This window comes from Haematobia irritans, chromosome 1, assembly GCF_050003625.1.
Source record: "Haematobia irritans isolate KBUSLIRL chromosome 1, ASM5000362v1, whole genome shotgun sequence".
In the NCBI taxonomy this organism is placed as follows: domain Eukaryota; kingdom Metazoa; phylum Arthropoda; class Insecta; order Diptera; family Muscidae; genus Haematobia; species Haematobia irritans.
In genome coordinates this window covers 22550711-22568385 of record NC_134397.1, presented here as the reverse complement: position 1 = coordinate 22568385, position 17675 = coordinate 22550711, and the positions used below count along the sequence as shown (strand labels likewise).

Genomic DNA, 17675 nt, shown 5'->3' with positions numbered 1-17675 from the left:
TCACGACCTCGTGTATGCAAGGCGGGCACGCTAACCATTGCACCACGGTGGCTCCCAATCTATAGTAAATTTCTATAGAACATTTTGTCAAAATTTTATTTTATAGAACATTTTGTCAAGAAAATTTTGTCATAATTTTATTTGTAACGAAAATTTTGTCATAATTTTATTTCTATAGAAAATTTTTTCAAAATTTTATTTTTGTAGACAATTTTTTCAGAATTTTATTTCTATAGAAAATTATCTCCAAATTTTATTTCTATAGAAAATTTTCTCAAAATTTTATTTTTAAAGAAAATTTTGTCAAAATTGTGTTTCTATAGAAATTTTCTCAAAATGTTATTTGTATAGAAAATTATGTCAAATTGTTATTTCTATATAAAATTTTTCTCCAAGTTTTCTTTCTATAAAAGATTTTGTCAAACTTTTATAGCTATAGACAATTTTGTCAAAATTGTATAGTTATAGAAAATTTTGTCAAAATTTTATGTCTATAGAAAATCTTTTCAAAACTTTATTCATATAAAAAAATTTTGTCAAAATTTCGTTTATATAGAAAATTTTGTCAAAATTTTATTTATATATAAAATTTTATTTCTTCAGAAAATTTTTCTCAAAATTTTAATTCTATAGAAAATTTTTCTCAAAATGTTATTTCTATAGAAAATTTTGTCAAAATTTTATTTCTATCGAAATTTTTTTCAGAATTTTATTTCTATAGAAAATTATCTCCAAATTTTATTTCTATTGAAAATTTTGTCAAAATTTTATAGCCATATAAACTTTTGTCAAAATTTTATTTTTATAGAAATTTTTTCAGAATTTTATTTCTATAGAAAATTATCTCCAAATTTTGTTTCTATAGAAAATTTTGTCAAAATTTTATTTCTATAGAAAATTTTTTCAAAATTTTATAGCTATATAAACTTTTGTCAAAATTTTATTTTTATAGAAATTTTTTTCAGAATTTTATTTCTATAGAAAATTATCTCCAAATTTTATTTCCATAGAAAATTTTGTCAAAATTTTATTTCTATAGTAAATTTTGTCAAAATTTTATTTCTATAGAAAATTTTGTCAAAATTTTATTTCTATAGAAAATTTTATCAAGATTTTATTTCTATAGGAAATTTTTATTATTATAGAAAATTTCTATAGACAATTTTTTTTAAATTTTATTGTTTTATTACTATTAAACATTTGTGTAATGCCTCTTAGTTGGAGAGGAATATTTTGCAAACTCTACCAAAACATCGCAAATTCTACCAATCTACCAAACAGTAAAAAATCTAATATTTTTAGTAGAATTCTACCAAATGTGGCAACTGTGAGCATAATGCATGGTATTAATAATTCCGAACCATATGTTTCTTTGTTTTTTATTATAATAGAATTTTGAAGAAAAAAAATTCATAGGGTCGTTTTTTTTTTCAAATTTTTCTTGCCAGCAATAGTTAATGGGCCCCTTAAGCAATTTCAGCAAACGAATAAAACAATAACACACAAGGCATAATAATGAGACGGCTATGAGATACATTGCTGAAATATTTCACAAATTTAACATCAAATATAAATTGCTAACATTCATATTCTAATATAAATTTATCACGTTTCTCGTAAGGATATGATGAGGATAAATGTGCGGTAGAGGTGCCTACAGCAGCTGCGGCACCGCCCATGGCATTGACACCGGTTGTTGTTGTTGATGTCATACCTCCTCCGCCGCCGCCTCCTCCTGCGACAGCAATAGAGTTAATGTTGGCCATATTGTTGATGTTGCTTGTTATGGGGTTATTGTACAATTTAGATAAATTCATTTGTGTCATTGTGGCATTAGATGACTGCGATGATAACGATGATGATGTAGATGGAGGAGGAAGAGCAGCAGCAGCAACCATTCCTGGAGTCCCAGGCCCCGAATTTTGATAGGGAGGACCATTTATTAGATGAGAATTCAAATTATGGCTTGCATGCGTTGATGACGTGGTAGAGTTTGATGAAGAATTCGATAACTTCGATGAATGATTTGACGATGATGATGAGGAATTCATTTTATGGGGTACACTATAACATGGCATACTACTACCACTGTCCGGAGTTTGTAGCGGGGCTACACCACTATTAGTTATTGTGGTATTGGGACTACCATAGAAATTTAAAATATTCATGGGTGGTGTGGTAGTAGCTGTTGAGGCTAGGGGACTATGGGTACCCAAACCATTTGGGGATCGTTGATTGTAATAGGAAGACCTTTTACTATTTGCCGTAGCCGAAGAAGGGGCTGGATGTTTTGTGGAACGTGAATGTATAAAATTATCAAAATTATCCGATGAGGAAGTATTGGAGGTATTCGAGGGCCTTCTTATATGGGAGGGATTTGAGGGATTTGAGGTGGTCATACTTAGGCTAGGAGAATTTCCTACATTATAGGTGGGATTATTGGCATAGGCCGAAGGTGATGTTAGCGTTTTATGATATCCCGTATTGGGATATTTATGATGGGCATACAGTTGTTGTTGTTGATGTATGGATGATGTCGATGAAGAAGAATTGGAGAGTGAGGTTTTATTTTGATAGGGTTTATAGGCAGCATTGGCCATATTATAACCATTTAGGCTATTATCTGCCGAAGGACCATAATAGGATTTTTCACCTAAATCTGCTAGATTGGCATCATAAGGATCATAACCCAAAGGACTTCTTTGAGGGGCAGTAGTATGTTTCAATCGCGTTGCAGATCTTTGTTGATATAAACGATCTCTATGACTAAGAAGTTGATGATCATCATCAGTTTCATTGTCTATCGCTCTATCATTTTCGTGATTCAGAAAAGGATATAATTCCTTGTCATAAGCCATGGCGGGCTCTTCATAGGAAGTCTGTAAGGATTTACTATAATCAAAAGGATCATAGTTACGATTTAAAGGCTCTTCCATTTCATGTTGTAATTGATCATTGAGAGATTGATAAAAGGCCACCTCGGAAAGGTTATCAGTTTCAGAGTGGCTGAGATACCAATCATCATCAAACCCTTCGGAATTATTAATAAGGATACGAACATTATTGCGATCCATATCATGATCTGGTAGAAGGGTAGGATATTCAGGATCATATAATAATTGCTCCTTATTATTACATATCCTCAGTAATTGTTCATTATAAGACAATTCATCATCATCTTCGTCAGCATCATCTGCGCAAAGTTCTCTATTCTCTTCATTAATTTCCAAGGCCATTAAATCTTGGGAATTCAATCTTTGGTTGATTTTCGTTTTTAGCAATTTAGGGGATTTTTGCTCAAATATATATTCAGACATTTTTGGATGTTCATATCTTAATTGTTGGATATTTGTCGCAGAGATTTTACCACCATCATCGGCATCATCATCAGTTGGCATAGTCGAAGGACCATTTTTTGTTATATGATTATCAGTCTTTTTGTGTTTAATGCTTAAACTTTCATCCAAACTTCCTTTGGTATTGTTACTCAATGGTATTCCATAATTGGCACTAAATACCGAAGCATAATCTGAGCTACTACAAGACTCTGTTTGTTTGAGTGTTGTTGTTTGCACTAAACTGGGATTAATATTTTCATAATTATTTTTATGATTTAATTTCTTGGGACTTTCACCAATCGATTGAGATCTTTGATGGGGTCTATCATTACTACTCGATTCATTGGATGATGACGAGGAATGAGGAGGCATTTGATGGAAAGCCCTACGAATTCTTTGGCCCTGAGATCTTCCTACCGATTGGGCCGCAATTTGTTTGTTGTCAAAATTTTGCTGTAGATAACTTTCCAAATAATTGAGATTTTTCGATAGATCCAATTCCGATTTGTAGGACTTATATAAAGGTCCTGGGGTTTTTTGATTACTTACTATGGCCCCGGCATCCTGATGATAGGCCGCCAAACATTTTGTCTCATAATTTCTTATGTGATCTTTATCGCTAATAAAACGAAAACTTTCCACTTTGGTTATGCTTTTAAAATTCATGGATCCGCTATTACGATTCATCGTCCCCGTATGGTGATGGGCTGAAGGCAATGATGATGAACCCTGATTTAATTGACGACATTTTTCTTTGAGTTTTTGCAAACCCTGTTTGGTTTTGGCTTGTAATTTGGAGAAATAGGTATTTTTATGATTTACGGCCACTGTATTACTGGAGGAGGAAGATGATGTTATGGAATTGGCCATGGAATGAGTACGATCGGGATAGGAAATTTTTAATTTCTTTAGATGAGGACCCCCGGCAGAATTTGGGGGCAATAGACCTATGGCATGATTAATATTTGTTATGGAGGCTGAATTTTGATGACTCGACTTTCTCAGCGATATTTGTTTAAATACACTGGACGATGACGACGATGAAGGCATTTTGGATTTTTTCTGTTTCCTCGGATCTTCCGGATGTCCGGCTGGGAAATCTTGTCTCTCAAAACGTTTTATGGGTACTCCATATAAATGATGATAATTATTGGCATTTGCCAAATGGCTATGACTCATATAAGGTCTAGTAGAAGGTAGTAAAGCAGGGCTGGCACCCGTTGCTATTGGCCCCAGGGGGGCAGCCAAAGGTCCTGTTTTCTTCGATATTCTTCTACTGGCCGAAGAAGCACAACGTAGTCGCTTATCCACGGTTAATGTCAGTTGAGTCTCATCATCATGAAATATGGAAAAAGGATTCGTTATAACCGTACTGTTATTAAAATCGTTGGGTTTAAAAACCTGCTGGCCATTGGAGCCAGGGTCCTCTTGCATATGCATTTGTTGTTGTGACTTACAATCTAAATTTTGATTTAATTTATTTCTTAATTTTAAGGATTTACTTTGCGACTTTATACGATTTTGTTTGGTATTATCATTACGTGTATTAGTATTTGCTACAACTACAATATTATTATTGATAAATTTAACATTTACATTAGTTTTACATAAATCCGTATCAGACTTAATTTTTCTTATATTATAGGCTAAACACATAAAGGACGTTTTATTGGAATTTGTGGTGGTAATCGAATTCATCATATCCATATTCATACCCATTTCAGCAGCCATACTCTGAGCCGTAGAGGTGCTATCACGAAATGAGGCTGATTGTTTGTGAAAACGATAGAATGGATTATTTATAGGAATTTTTTGTAAAAGCATTTTTAAATCCTTATCCAAGTATTGTAATTCCGGAACTTTAGAGACCATATTATTTTGGGAAGTTTCCCCTAAATCCAAGAGATTTTGTTTACTCTTTATCTCAGATTTATTCTCTGATAATGTTACGCCAACATTATTTTCCTCTTCTTTTTCTTTTTCTGTTTCGTTTATATCTAAATTATTTAATAATTTTATATCCTTATCTTTATGCGTATCTTTTAGGCTAACTACATTGATTAAATCACTGTTAATGCTGCTATTTATTTGGTTTGATAATTTTCCATTATTATCTTGATTATCGCCAATTTGAAAAATATTTTTATGTTGTTGTTTACCCCTTGCATTTGCATCACTAAAAGGGGATAATAACCCGTTAGAGGCCACACCACTTACAGTGGCTGTTATTAGGCCCCCAGCTGTAGTGGTAGCAGTAACAGTAGCTGTTACCATAGTTGGTGCTGGTGGTGAGTGAGTAGTGTTAATGTTATTGAGAGAAGAGCATGTAGTTGTTGATGTTGTTGTGGCTGTAGCTGTAGCTAATGATGTATAGATAACAAACTGTGTATTGTTATTGGCTAATGTTGTTGTCATATCTGTTTCCATACTATCATCTAAGGTCATTGCTGTTGTTGTGTTTGTTGTCGTCAATAAATTCAAATCGGTTAGTGTGGTTGTTGTTGTCATTTCTGTTTCGGGAGTATTTTGATTTATATTACATGGAGCTATAGGCTCTGGATTAGTCATTGTTGTTGTTGATGTTGTCGTTGTTGTATCACCTAATGTCAATGTATTTGTATTGGATTCAGTCAATTTTACAGTTTTCTCATCACTATGTCGTTTTTCTTCATTTGCATCATAATTTGAGTGGTGCTGTTGTTCTTGGTTTCTTTCAGCGTCAATGTTTTCGTCATTATCGTCATTACTGTCATTGTCATTATTATTATTATTGTTTTTATTGTTATTATTATTAATATTGTTACTTGATTTCGGATTTATTGCCTGCTAGACCCTAGTGGGTGGCTGTAATATCATTGCAGCCATTCGTACCTTCATTGCTTCGGGTGATCCTTGTCCTAATCCAGCATGATGATGATTATTGGCTGCTATGGCCGCAGCTGCCGCAGCAGCCAATTGTTGATGATGTTGTTGTTGTTGCAACTGTTGTTGCGTTTGATTTTGTTGTTGCTGTTGCTGATGTTGTTGTTGCTGATGATGAAATCCTGCAGGAGTGGTGTATATGGAATCGCCTGGGGGTCCACCACTTGTACTATCCGAACGAGATTTCAAATCGGCTTTTTCACTATGGGAGAGACAGAGGTAGAGAAAATGAAATGAAAGTAAGATTTATAGAAATTGTGATAAGAATTAAAAACATTTTCAACCCAGAAAAATTACTTTGTTTGCTTTCAATAATGAAATTAATTGATGCAATTGATTTTTAACTGAATTTTTTTTTTTCAATTTCAGAATTAAAATCTAAATTAATCTAATCGAATTTGGACAAAATTTTCCAAAGAACTTGAATTTTGACAATATTTTCTGTAGAAATAAAAATTTGACAAAATTTTCTATTTTTTTACAAATAAAATTTTGACAAAATTTTCTATAGAATACAATTTTGACAAAAAATTCTAAAGAAATAAAATTTTAACAAAATGTTCTATAGAAATAGAATTTTGACAATATTTTCTGTAGAAATAAAACTTTGACAATATTTTCTGTAGAAATAAAATTTTGACAAAATGTTCAGTGGAAATAAAATTGTAACAAAATTTTCTATAGAAATAAAATTTTAACAAAATTTTCTATAGAAATAAAATTTTGACAAAATTTTCTATAGAATACAATTTTGACAAAAAATTCTAAAGAAATAAAATTTTGACAAAATGTTCTATAGAAATAAAATTTTGACAGCATTTTTTATAGAAATACAATTTTGACAAAACTTTCTATGGAAATAAAATTTTGACAAAATTTTCTATAGAAATAGAATTTTGACAAAATGTTCAATGGAAATAAAAGTTTAACAAAATTTTCTATAGAAATAAAATTTTGACAAAATATTCTATAGAAATAAAATTTTGACAAACTGTTCAATGGAAATAAAAGTTTAACAAAATTTTCTATGGAAATAAAATTTTGACAAAATTTTCTATAGAAATAAAATCTTGACAAAATTTTCTATAGAAATAAAATTTTGACAAAATTTTCTATAAAAATAAAATTTTGACAAAATGTTCTATAGAAATAAAATTTTGACAAAATTTTCTATAGAATTAAAATGTTGATAAAATTTTCTATAGAAATAAAATTTTACAAAATTTCCTATAGAAATAAAATTTTGACAAAATATTCTCTAGAAATATAATTTTACAAAATTTCCTATAGAAATAAAATTTTGACAAAATGTTCAATGGAAATAAAATTTTGACAGAATTTTCTATAGAAATAAAATTTTACAAAATTTTCTATAAAAATAAAATTTTGACAAAATTATCTATAGAAATAAAATTTTGACAACATTTTCTATAGAAATAGAAGTTTGACAAACTGTTCTATAGAAATAAAATGTTGACAAAATTTTCTATAGAAATAAAATTTTGACAATATTTTCTGTAGAAATAAAATTTTGGCAAATTTTCTATAGAAACAAAATTTTGAAAAAATTTTCTATAGAAATAAAATTTTGAAAAAATTCTGTACAGAAATAAAATTTTAACAAAATTTTCTAAAGAAATAAAATTTTGACAAAATGTTCTATAGAAATAAAATTTTGACAAAATATTCTATAGAAATAAAATTTTGACAATATTTTCTGTAGAAATAAAACTTTGACAATATTTTCTGTAGAAATAAAATTTTGACAAAATTTTCTGTAGAAATAAAATTTTGACAAAATTTTCTGTAGAAATAAAATTTTGACAAAATTTTCTATAGAAATAAAATTTTGACAAAATGTTCAGTGGAAATAAAATTGTAACAAAATTTTCTATAGAAATAAAATTTTAACAAAATTTTCTATAGAAATAAAATTTTGACAAAATTTTCTATAGATATAAAATTTTGAAAAAATTTTCTAAAAAATAAAATGTTGAAAAATGTTTTTATAGAAATAAACATTTGACAAAATTTTCTATAGAAATAAAATTTTGACAAAATGTTCTATAGAAATAAAATTTTGATAAAATGTTCTATAGAAGTAAAATTTTAACAAAATTTTCTATAGAAATAAAAATTTGACAACATTTCCTATAGAAATAAAATTTTTGTACAAAACTTTCCATGTAAACAAAATTTTGCACAAAACTTTCCATATAAACAAAATTTTGACAAAATTTTCTGTGTACATAAAATTTTGACAGTATATCCTATAGAAATAAAATTTCGACAAAATTTTCTATAGAAATAAATTTTGACAAAATTTTCTGTAGAAATAAAATTTTGACAAAATTTTCTATAAAAATAAAATTTTGACAAAATGTTCTATAGAAATAAAATTTTAACAAAATTTTCTATAGAAATAGAAGTTTGACAAACTGTTCTATAGAAATAAAATTTTGACAAAATGTTCTCTAGAAATATAATTTTGACAAAATTTCCTATAGAAATAAAATTTTGACAAAATGTTCAATGGAAATAAAATTTTAACAAAATTTGTATAGGAATAAAATTTTGACAAAATTTTTATAGAAATAAAATTTGGACAATATTTTCTGTAGAAATAAAATTTTCTATATTTATACAATTTTTACAAAATTTTCTATAGAAATAAAATTTTGTCAAAATATTCTCTAGAAATATAATTTTTACAAAATTTCCTATAGAAATAAAATTTTGACAAAATTTTCTATGGAAATAAAATTTTAACAAAATTTGTATAGAAATAAAATTTTGACAAATTTTTTTTAGAAATAAAATTTGGACAATATTTTCTGTAGAAATAAAATTTGGACAATATTTTCTGTAGAAATAAAATTTTCTATAGAAATAAAATTTTGTCAAAATATTCTCTAGAAATATAATTTTGACAAAATTTCCTATAGAAATAAAATTTTGACAAAATGTTCAATGGAAATAAAATTTTAACAAAATTTGTATAGAAATAAAATTTTGACAAAATTTGTATAGATATAAAATTTGGACAATATTTTCTGTAGAAATAAAATTTTGACAAAATTTTCCATAGAAATAAAATTTTGACAAGATGTTCTATAGAAATAAAATTTTGACAAAATTTTCTGTAGAAATAAAATTTTGAAAAAAAATTCTATAGAAATATAATTTTGACAAAATTTCCTAGAGAAATAAAATTTTAACAAAATTTTCTAAAGAAATAAAATTGTGACAAAATATTCTATAGAAATAACATGTTGACAAAATTTTTATAGAAATAAAATCTTGTCAAAATATTCTCTAGAGATACAATTTTGACAAATTTTTCTGTAAAAATAAAATGTTTACAAAATTTTCTATAACATGTAGCCAATGAAACTGATTATAAAATTTGATGTTATTTTTAACAACCGATAGTCGCTCCCTCTTCGTTTTTATCAACCGGCGCTTGTCGATTCTATTTTCTTTCATATTTCTCTCTGTCCAACCTTTCTCCAATCTCTAGGAAAAAGTAAGAAGCTTAGGGCAGTGTTTACTAATTAATTTCATTTCAATTGCCATACCTTTGTCTATGTTACCATTGAATATGTAAATACATGAGGTATGTTTTTAATAGTTTTTATTAACAATATTAAATACCCATGAGATTTTTAAATTTGCAAGGGCTTTTGGAGAACACAAAGCCTCAAAGTATTCAACTTCAAAGCTTTTTTTCATGCTTTGTAACCGCTTTATGTATTGCCATCTGCCGTTTGTGGTAGTTTTATATTCCCAAGGATCAATGTTGTTTTTTCTTTCCTCTCTCTCTCTATTCAAAATTCCCCATACAAATGAATTATTGTAGAAAGTTTATAGTTTTGCGTTATATTCCATTGGCATTTTTCACACGCCATAACGTGCGAAAGTACAAAATGTTTAAGAGAACCAGATAAAAGTAGTAGAGAAATTTTTAAGGCAACATATTGCAAATGAAGAGGATATCCTTGCAACTTTGTTGTATTGGTTTAAAGCAAAGTATAGAGGTTACACAAAAAACCCCTAGCCTTAATGCCACCATCACAATATAGACAAAAGAGTTGGTGGTGCAGTAAAAATGTTTTGCTATACGAGGTATCTATAAAATCCCGTATTAAATAGGGATGTCAATGATAAAAATGGAAAATCCCAATATATTATAGTGATACCTTCCAGAAGTAGACATCCATGGTCGCCAATAGTTTGTCCATATTTTGTGGGTGTATCAATTTTTATGGACTTACCCATTCACATAATATTTAAATTTTTTCCAATGGGCATCCCTACACATATACAAAAAAAGCACAGTCATTTAAATTATGGTCATATTTTTTGTTCTCTATACCCTCTTAATCTCTCACATACACAATCATAAACATCAACAACCCAGAAACACCTGTTGCTATTGGTCAAAGTGGTCAAAGCGAAAGAGAGTCCACCCATTTCCCCCTAAAAAATTCTCTCAATCTCCATACTAGAGCACGTGTAGTAAATTTTGTATTTTATTCACTTTGACCGGGAACTGTGAGTTATTATTATTTTTTTGTTGAGTTTTACAAAGAATTTGTATTCTATATTCAGGAGTGTTTTTGTTGTTTTTTTTTTCGTGTGGAAACTTACCTGTCTTTATCTGATGATTTATAACCTCCACTACCTAGAAATAGAAAATAAAGAGAAAAAAATATTACTATAAAATATGGTAGAAGTGGATATATGAATGTGTAAAAAATGGGACTTTGGAAAATGTTGACAGAAAATATAAAGTTCGTCGCAACTCTTTAGCTATATGGAGAAAATGGATGGATGGATGTATATGCCAGAAAAAATTTTTAGAAAATTGAATTTGACAGTGGAATAGAAATATTGAATATGTGAATAAACTTAGAGGTATGAATTCTTATAAATAATCATCATACCATGCTCGGTTATGAACAGAGCATGGTCGATGCGAGTACTATAGTCAAATATGTCAAAATCGAGCGATATATAGCTACCACTGTGGGCAAAAAGTTTATCTGTTTGTAAAATTAAATTTCGTTATGTATTCATCGATCAATCAATCAATTAGTATCATTCGATAAAAATACATTTATGCCAAAGCATTTTTCGGTTATGGAAATATTGAAAATAGTATATTCAGAGCCTTCTTGAATTTAGTTTTTATTGAGGTTGAGGTGATAGTCCTCAAGTTCATATTGACTTCACTTTGGCTTCAGTCCAGACGCTCATCCTTTCTCATTGCTGCTTATGTTATTATTAAAAAGTGCAAGCTGAAAAAGAATATGATAACCTCAAACATTTTTGGAGAGCATACTGTTTTTTTTTTTGGGACAAACATGTCCGAAAAGAATATTTTGCTCTTGAAACATGCTGATCATATTCCTTCTCTGGGTGTGCAAGAGCTCAAAGAAGAACAAACTAGTTAGACTGAAAAGAGCCAAGGAGTTTGCTTCGCTTACACGAAAGTGGCCAGTTAAGACATTTCAATTTGAACAGTTTGTGTACAAAAAACAAGTATATACGGCCGTAAGTTCGGCCAGGCCGAAGCTTATGTACCCCCCACCATGGATAACGTAGAAACTTCTACTGAAGACTGTCACCGACAATCGAATTACTTGGGTTGCGGTAACACTTGCCGATGGCAAGGTATCTTAAAACTTCCTAACTCCGTAATATATACCACATAAAAATAAATAAATAAATAAAATTTTGACAAAATAAAATTTTGACAACATTTTCTATAAAATTTGGAAAAAATTGTCTATAGAATTAAAATTTGGAAAAAATTTTCTATAGAAATAGAATTTGGAAAAAATTTTCTATAGAAATAAAATTTTGACAAAATTTTCTATAGAAATAAAATTTTGACAAAATTTTCTATAGAAATAAAATTTTGACAAAATTTTCTATAGAAATAAAATTTTGGTAGATTATTTTTGGCTCGAGTGGCAACCATGATTATGAACCGATATGGACCAACTTTTGTGTGATTGGGGATCGGCTATATATAACTATAGACCGATACGGACCAATTTTGGCATGGATATTAGCGGCCTTATACTAACACCACGTTGCAAATTTCAACCGGATCGGATGAATTTTGCTTCTCCAAAAGGCTGCGGAGATCAAATCTGGGGAACGGTTTATATGGAGGCTATATATAATTATAGACCGATATGGACCAATTCTTGCGTGTTTCTTAGAGACCACATTCTAACACCATGTTCCAAATTTCAACCGGATCGGATGAATTTTGATCCTCCAAGAGGCTCCGGAGGACAAATCTGGGGATCGATTTATATGGGGGCTATATATAATTATGGACCGATATGGACCAATTCTTGCATGGTTGTTAAAGACAATATACTAACACCACGTACCAAATTTCAACCGGATCGGATGAATTTTGCTCCTCTAAGAGGCTCCGGAGGTCAAATCTGGGGATCAGTTTATATGGGGGCTATATATAATTATGGACCGATATGGACCAATTCTTGTATGGTTGTTAGATACCATATACTAACACCACGTACTAAATTTCAATCGGATCGGATGACTTTTGCTCCTCTAAGAGGCTCCGGAGGTCAAATCTGGGGATCAGTTTATATGGGGCTATATATAATTATGGACCGATGTGGACCAATTTTTGCATGGTTGTTAGAGACCATATACTAACACCATGTACCAAATTTCACCCGGATCGGATGAAATTTGCTTCTCTTAGAGGCCTCGCAAGCCAAATTTGGGGGTCCGTTTATATGGGGGCTATACGTAAAAGTGGACCGATATGACCCATTTGCAATACCATCCGACCTACATCAATAACAACTACTTGTGCCAAGTTTCAAGTCGATAGCTTGTTTCGTTCGGAAGTTAGCGTGATTTCAACAGACGGACGGACGGACATGCTCAGATCGACTCAGAATTTCACCACGACCCAGAGAATATATATATATATATATATATATATATATATATACTTTATGGGGTCTTAGAGCAATATTTCGATGTGTTACAAACGGAATGACAAAGTTAATATACCCCCCATTCTATGGTGGAGGGTATAAAAAAATGCCGAATATTAATGGGAAAATGTCGTAATGACAGGTCAAACATTTTTTGTGCAGACCATGGAAAAATTTGTCAAAATTTAATTTTTGTAGAAAATTTTGTCAAAATTTTAGTCTTTAGAAAATTTTCTCAAAATTTTATTTCTATAAAAAATTTTGTATTTCTATAGAAAAATTTCCACAAATGTTATTTCTATAGGAAAATTTTCAAAAATTTTATTTCTATAGAAAAATTTCCGAAAATTTTATTTCTATAGAAAATTTTGTCAAAATTGTATTTCTATCTAAAAATTTTCGAAAATTTTATTTTCTACAGACAATTTTGTCAAAATTTTATTTCTACAGACAATTTTGTCAAAATTTTATTTCTATAGAAAATTTTCTCATCCATTGATTCCTCATCATACCACTCAGCATTCGTCAACCAAGAATGATTTAAAGAGAATATTTTTAGCTTATTTTTTACCGTCAACATTTTATGGCCAACAAAATCTCCGGATCTCTATGCGGTGGACTATTGTGCTAGCCCAAGAATGGCTTAAAATGAAGGTTTCTCGCTTCATTTCTACCGCAAAACGGCCACCAAAGTCTCCGGATCTTAATCCGTTGGTCTTTTGCCCCTGAAACATTTTGAGCCATCTCAAGACCAAGTTTTGCCAAAAATGTACCAAAATACCAAGAAACCAGTTTCGTGCAACGCGTGATTGTTTTAAATGCCGTTTGAAGGCTATAAATCGTACCAAAGGTAGCCAATTTGAACCAATCTAAACTGATTCTAAAATTTCATGTTATTTCCGAAAATTTTTGAGACCATAAACTTTTAAAAATAATGAACAAAACACAGTGAAACCTCCCAAACTTGGGTACTTCGAAAAGCAGATACCTCTCAAAGGTGGACAATTTTCGTGAGTCGTTTTCTATATCATCCCATTGAAATTAGACTCTCATAAGTGGACAACTCCCAAATGTGAACAAAAATTTAGGCTACCATGGGTGTTCACTTTTGGGAGGTTTCACTCAATAATGATTGATATTTTTATTTATTTATTAATTAATTTTGTATTAATTAATTTATAAAAATGCTAGCTGGTAAGTGCATTTTTATAAATTATCAACTATACCATTGGGTATAGTTGATAATACTTTACTTTGTTACATTATATGCCAGTTACTCTATATATAAAGATTTATATTTAGTTTTCAAATTTTAGCTCACTGTCATCATATGTGAAATTTATTTTTAGATGAAAAAAAAACAAAAACAAATAAACAGAAAAATACAGTGAAACCTCTCGAACATGGAAAAAATGGACACCTCTCAAAAGTGGACAATTTTCGTGAGACGTTTGTTAACTCAAACTCGGAAACTCTGAAAAATCGGACAACTCTTAAAAGTAGTCAATTTTCGTGAGACGTATCCTATACTATACCATTAAAAGTAACCCACCAAATGTGAAAAAAATTAGGCCACCATGGTTATTCATTTCTGTGATGTTTCACTGTATATAAAAAAAAACTAATTCCAGTGTTTCCTTTGCACTTTGAATTTTATTGTGATTGTTAGATGGAAGAGTTTATGGAACTATACTGACAGGGATGGCTAAAACAGCCGTTTGCTTCGCTCTCACGTTATCCAAACAGCAGTGCGAAAAACAAAAAACTGAACACTTTGCTGACTGATACACCCCAATACCCCAAACACATTGACATTTCACATGAATTATTCAATTTTTCCGAGTTATGTGAGTATCATGTGTATATGTATTCATTTCCGCTCTATGTTTCTACTTTATTCACAATTTCCACATAAAATGTTATAACATTTCAATTCTAACACCTTTGGACAAAACGCAATCCAAGTGGAAGTTGGAAAAAAAAACAAACGTGACATTTCATTTGTGAAAAATATAAAATTTCATAAAATATTCGTTGGGAGATTTCATCGCCATAGAAGCAACATCAAAGGGAATATTAAATAACTTGGGGTTAGTCTTTATAAAGGGGGAATTTTAAAGGTGGAAGGGGCCAATTGAGGTGAACGATGTTGATGGCATATTTACATGAGCGCAACTAAGAAATTTCGTTAGGGGGTCTACATAAAATTTCTTCAAAATATTATTTCTTTAGAAAGTGTTATCAAAATTTTATTTCTATAGAAATTTTTGCCAAAATTTTATTTCTATAGAAATTTTTGGTAAAATTTTATTTCTATAGAAAATTTTGTCAAAATTTTAATTCTATAGAAAATTTTATCAAAATTTTAATTCTATAGAAAATTTTATCAAAATTTTAATTCTATAGAAAATTTTGTCAACATTTTAATTCTATACAAAATTTTGTCAAAATGTTATTTCTATAGAAAATTTTGTCGAAATTTTATTATAACAAAAAAAATTGTAAAAATTTTATTTATACACAAAATGTACAGAAAAATTTTAATGATATAGAAAATTTTGTACAAATTTTATTTCAATAGAAAATTTTGTCAAAATTTTATATCTATAGAAAATTTTGTCAAAATTTTATATCTATAGAAAAATTTTTCAAAATTTTATATCTATAGAAAATTTTTTAAAAATGTTATTTCTATAGAAACTTTTTTCAAAATTTTATTTCTATAGAAAATTTTGTCACAATTTTATTTCTATAGAAAATTTTGTCCAAATTTTATTTCTATAGAAAATTTTGTCTAAATTTTATTTCTTTAGAAACTTTTCCCAAATTTTATTTCTATAGAAAATTTTGTCAAAATTTTATTTCTATAGAAACTTTTTCCAAATTTTATTTCTGTAGAAAATTTTGTCAAAATTTTATTTCTATAGAAAATTTTGTCCAAATTTTATTTCTATAGAAAATTTTGTCCAAATTTTATTTCTGTAACAAATTTTGCCAAAATATTTATAATATTGTCTAAATTTTATTTCTATAGAAAATTTTGTCAAAATTTTATTTCTATAGAAAATTTTGTCAAAATTTTATTTCTATAGAAAATTTTGTAAATTTTTTATTTCTATAGAAAATTTTGTTAAAATTTTATATCTATAGAAAATTATCTTTAAAATTATATTTCTATAGAAACTTTTGTACAAATTTTATTTCTATAGAAAGTTTTGTACAAATTTTATTTCTATAGAAAATTTGTAAAAATTTAATTTTAAAAGAAAATGTTGCCAAAATTTTATTTGTATAGAAAATGTCAAAATTGTATTTCTATTAAAAATTTGTCAAACTTTTGTTTCTATACAAAATTTTGTCAATTTATGTTATGTCTAAGGAAAATTTTGTCAAAATTTTATCTTTATAGAAAATTTTGTTAAATTTTTTTTCTATAGAAATTTCTGTCAAAATTTTATTTCATGTTTGTTGTTTTGACCTCAGATTTAAAACCATTGTGTTGACTAAACTACAAAAGTAGCTTAACAAACAGAGGAAAAAAATGTTTCTCAAATTTATTTGGGCAAAGCCCTATAGACTGAAAGATGGTTGGATGGACGCACGTTTCGGAATTACCACATTCCTCATCAGCATCCTCTACTTGCAGCAAAACTATGAACCAATTATCAGAACAAATTCAGGCAGTTCACTAAACCCAAAGTGAACCAGACTTGAATCTTCCGAAAAAAAGGTATGATAGCCGGTTTATGCCGAAATAAATTCATACAAAGATCTCTCGTTTCCTTTTGCCACTGTCAAATCATCGATTTGAGTGCAGTTGGCTGGGTTTATTTTGAGCGTGCTTCCTCTTACATCATTCGTGTTTTGTTTTTTATTGTTGGTTTGTACTTTAATCATATATGTTAATTTGATCTCAGCTTTATAACCATTTTATTTCTATAGAAAATTTTGTCAACATTTTATTTCTGTACAAAATTTTGTAAAAAATTTATTTCTATAGAAAATTTTACCAAATTTTATTTCTATAGAAAATTTTGTCAAAATATTTTTTCTATATCAAATTTTGTAAAAATTTTACTACTATAGAACATTTTGTCAAAATTTCATTTCTTTAGAAAATGTTGTCAAAATTGTATTTCGGACGAAAATTTAGTCAAAATTTTATTTCTATAGAAAATTTTGTCAAAATTGTATATCTATAGAAAATTTTGTCAAAATCTCATTTCTATAGAAATGCCAAAATTTTATTTTAAAAGAAAATGTTGTCAAAATTTTATTTCTTTAGAAAATGTTGTCAAAATTCTATTTCTATAGAAAAATTTGACAAAATTTTATTTCTATAGAAATTTTTGTAAAAATTTTATATGTATAGAAATTTTTGTAAACATTTTATTTCTATAGAAATTTTTATAAAAATTGT

The 17675-nt window shown here is 28.6% G+C and overlaps 1 protein-coding gene across 1 annotated transcript in view; it reads right to left on the bottom strand.

The window, feature by feature from the left end:
* Nucleotides 1-17675, bottom strand: part of LOC142222260 (uncharacterized) — a 287823-nt gene that overhangs the window by 125716 nt on the left and 144432 nt on the right. The window contains exons 13-14 of the mRNA XM_075292293.1: nt 10911-10944; nt 6219-6462 (exon numbers count right to left, since the gene is read on the bottom strand). Of these exons, the coding sequence (XP_075148408.1) occupies nt 6219-6462; nt 10911-10944 (278 nt within the window). The remainder of the gene's footprint in view (nt 1-6218; nt 6463-10910; nt 10945-17675) is intronic.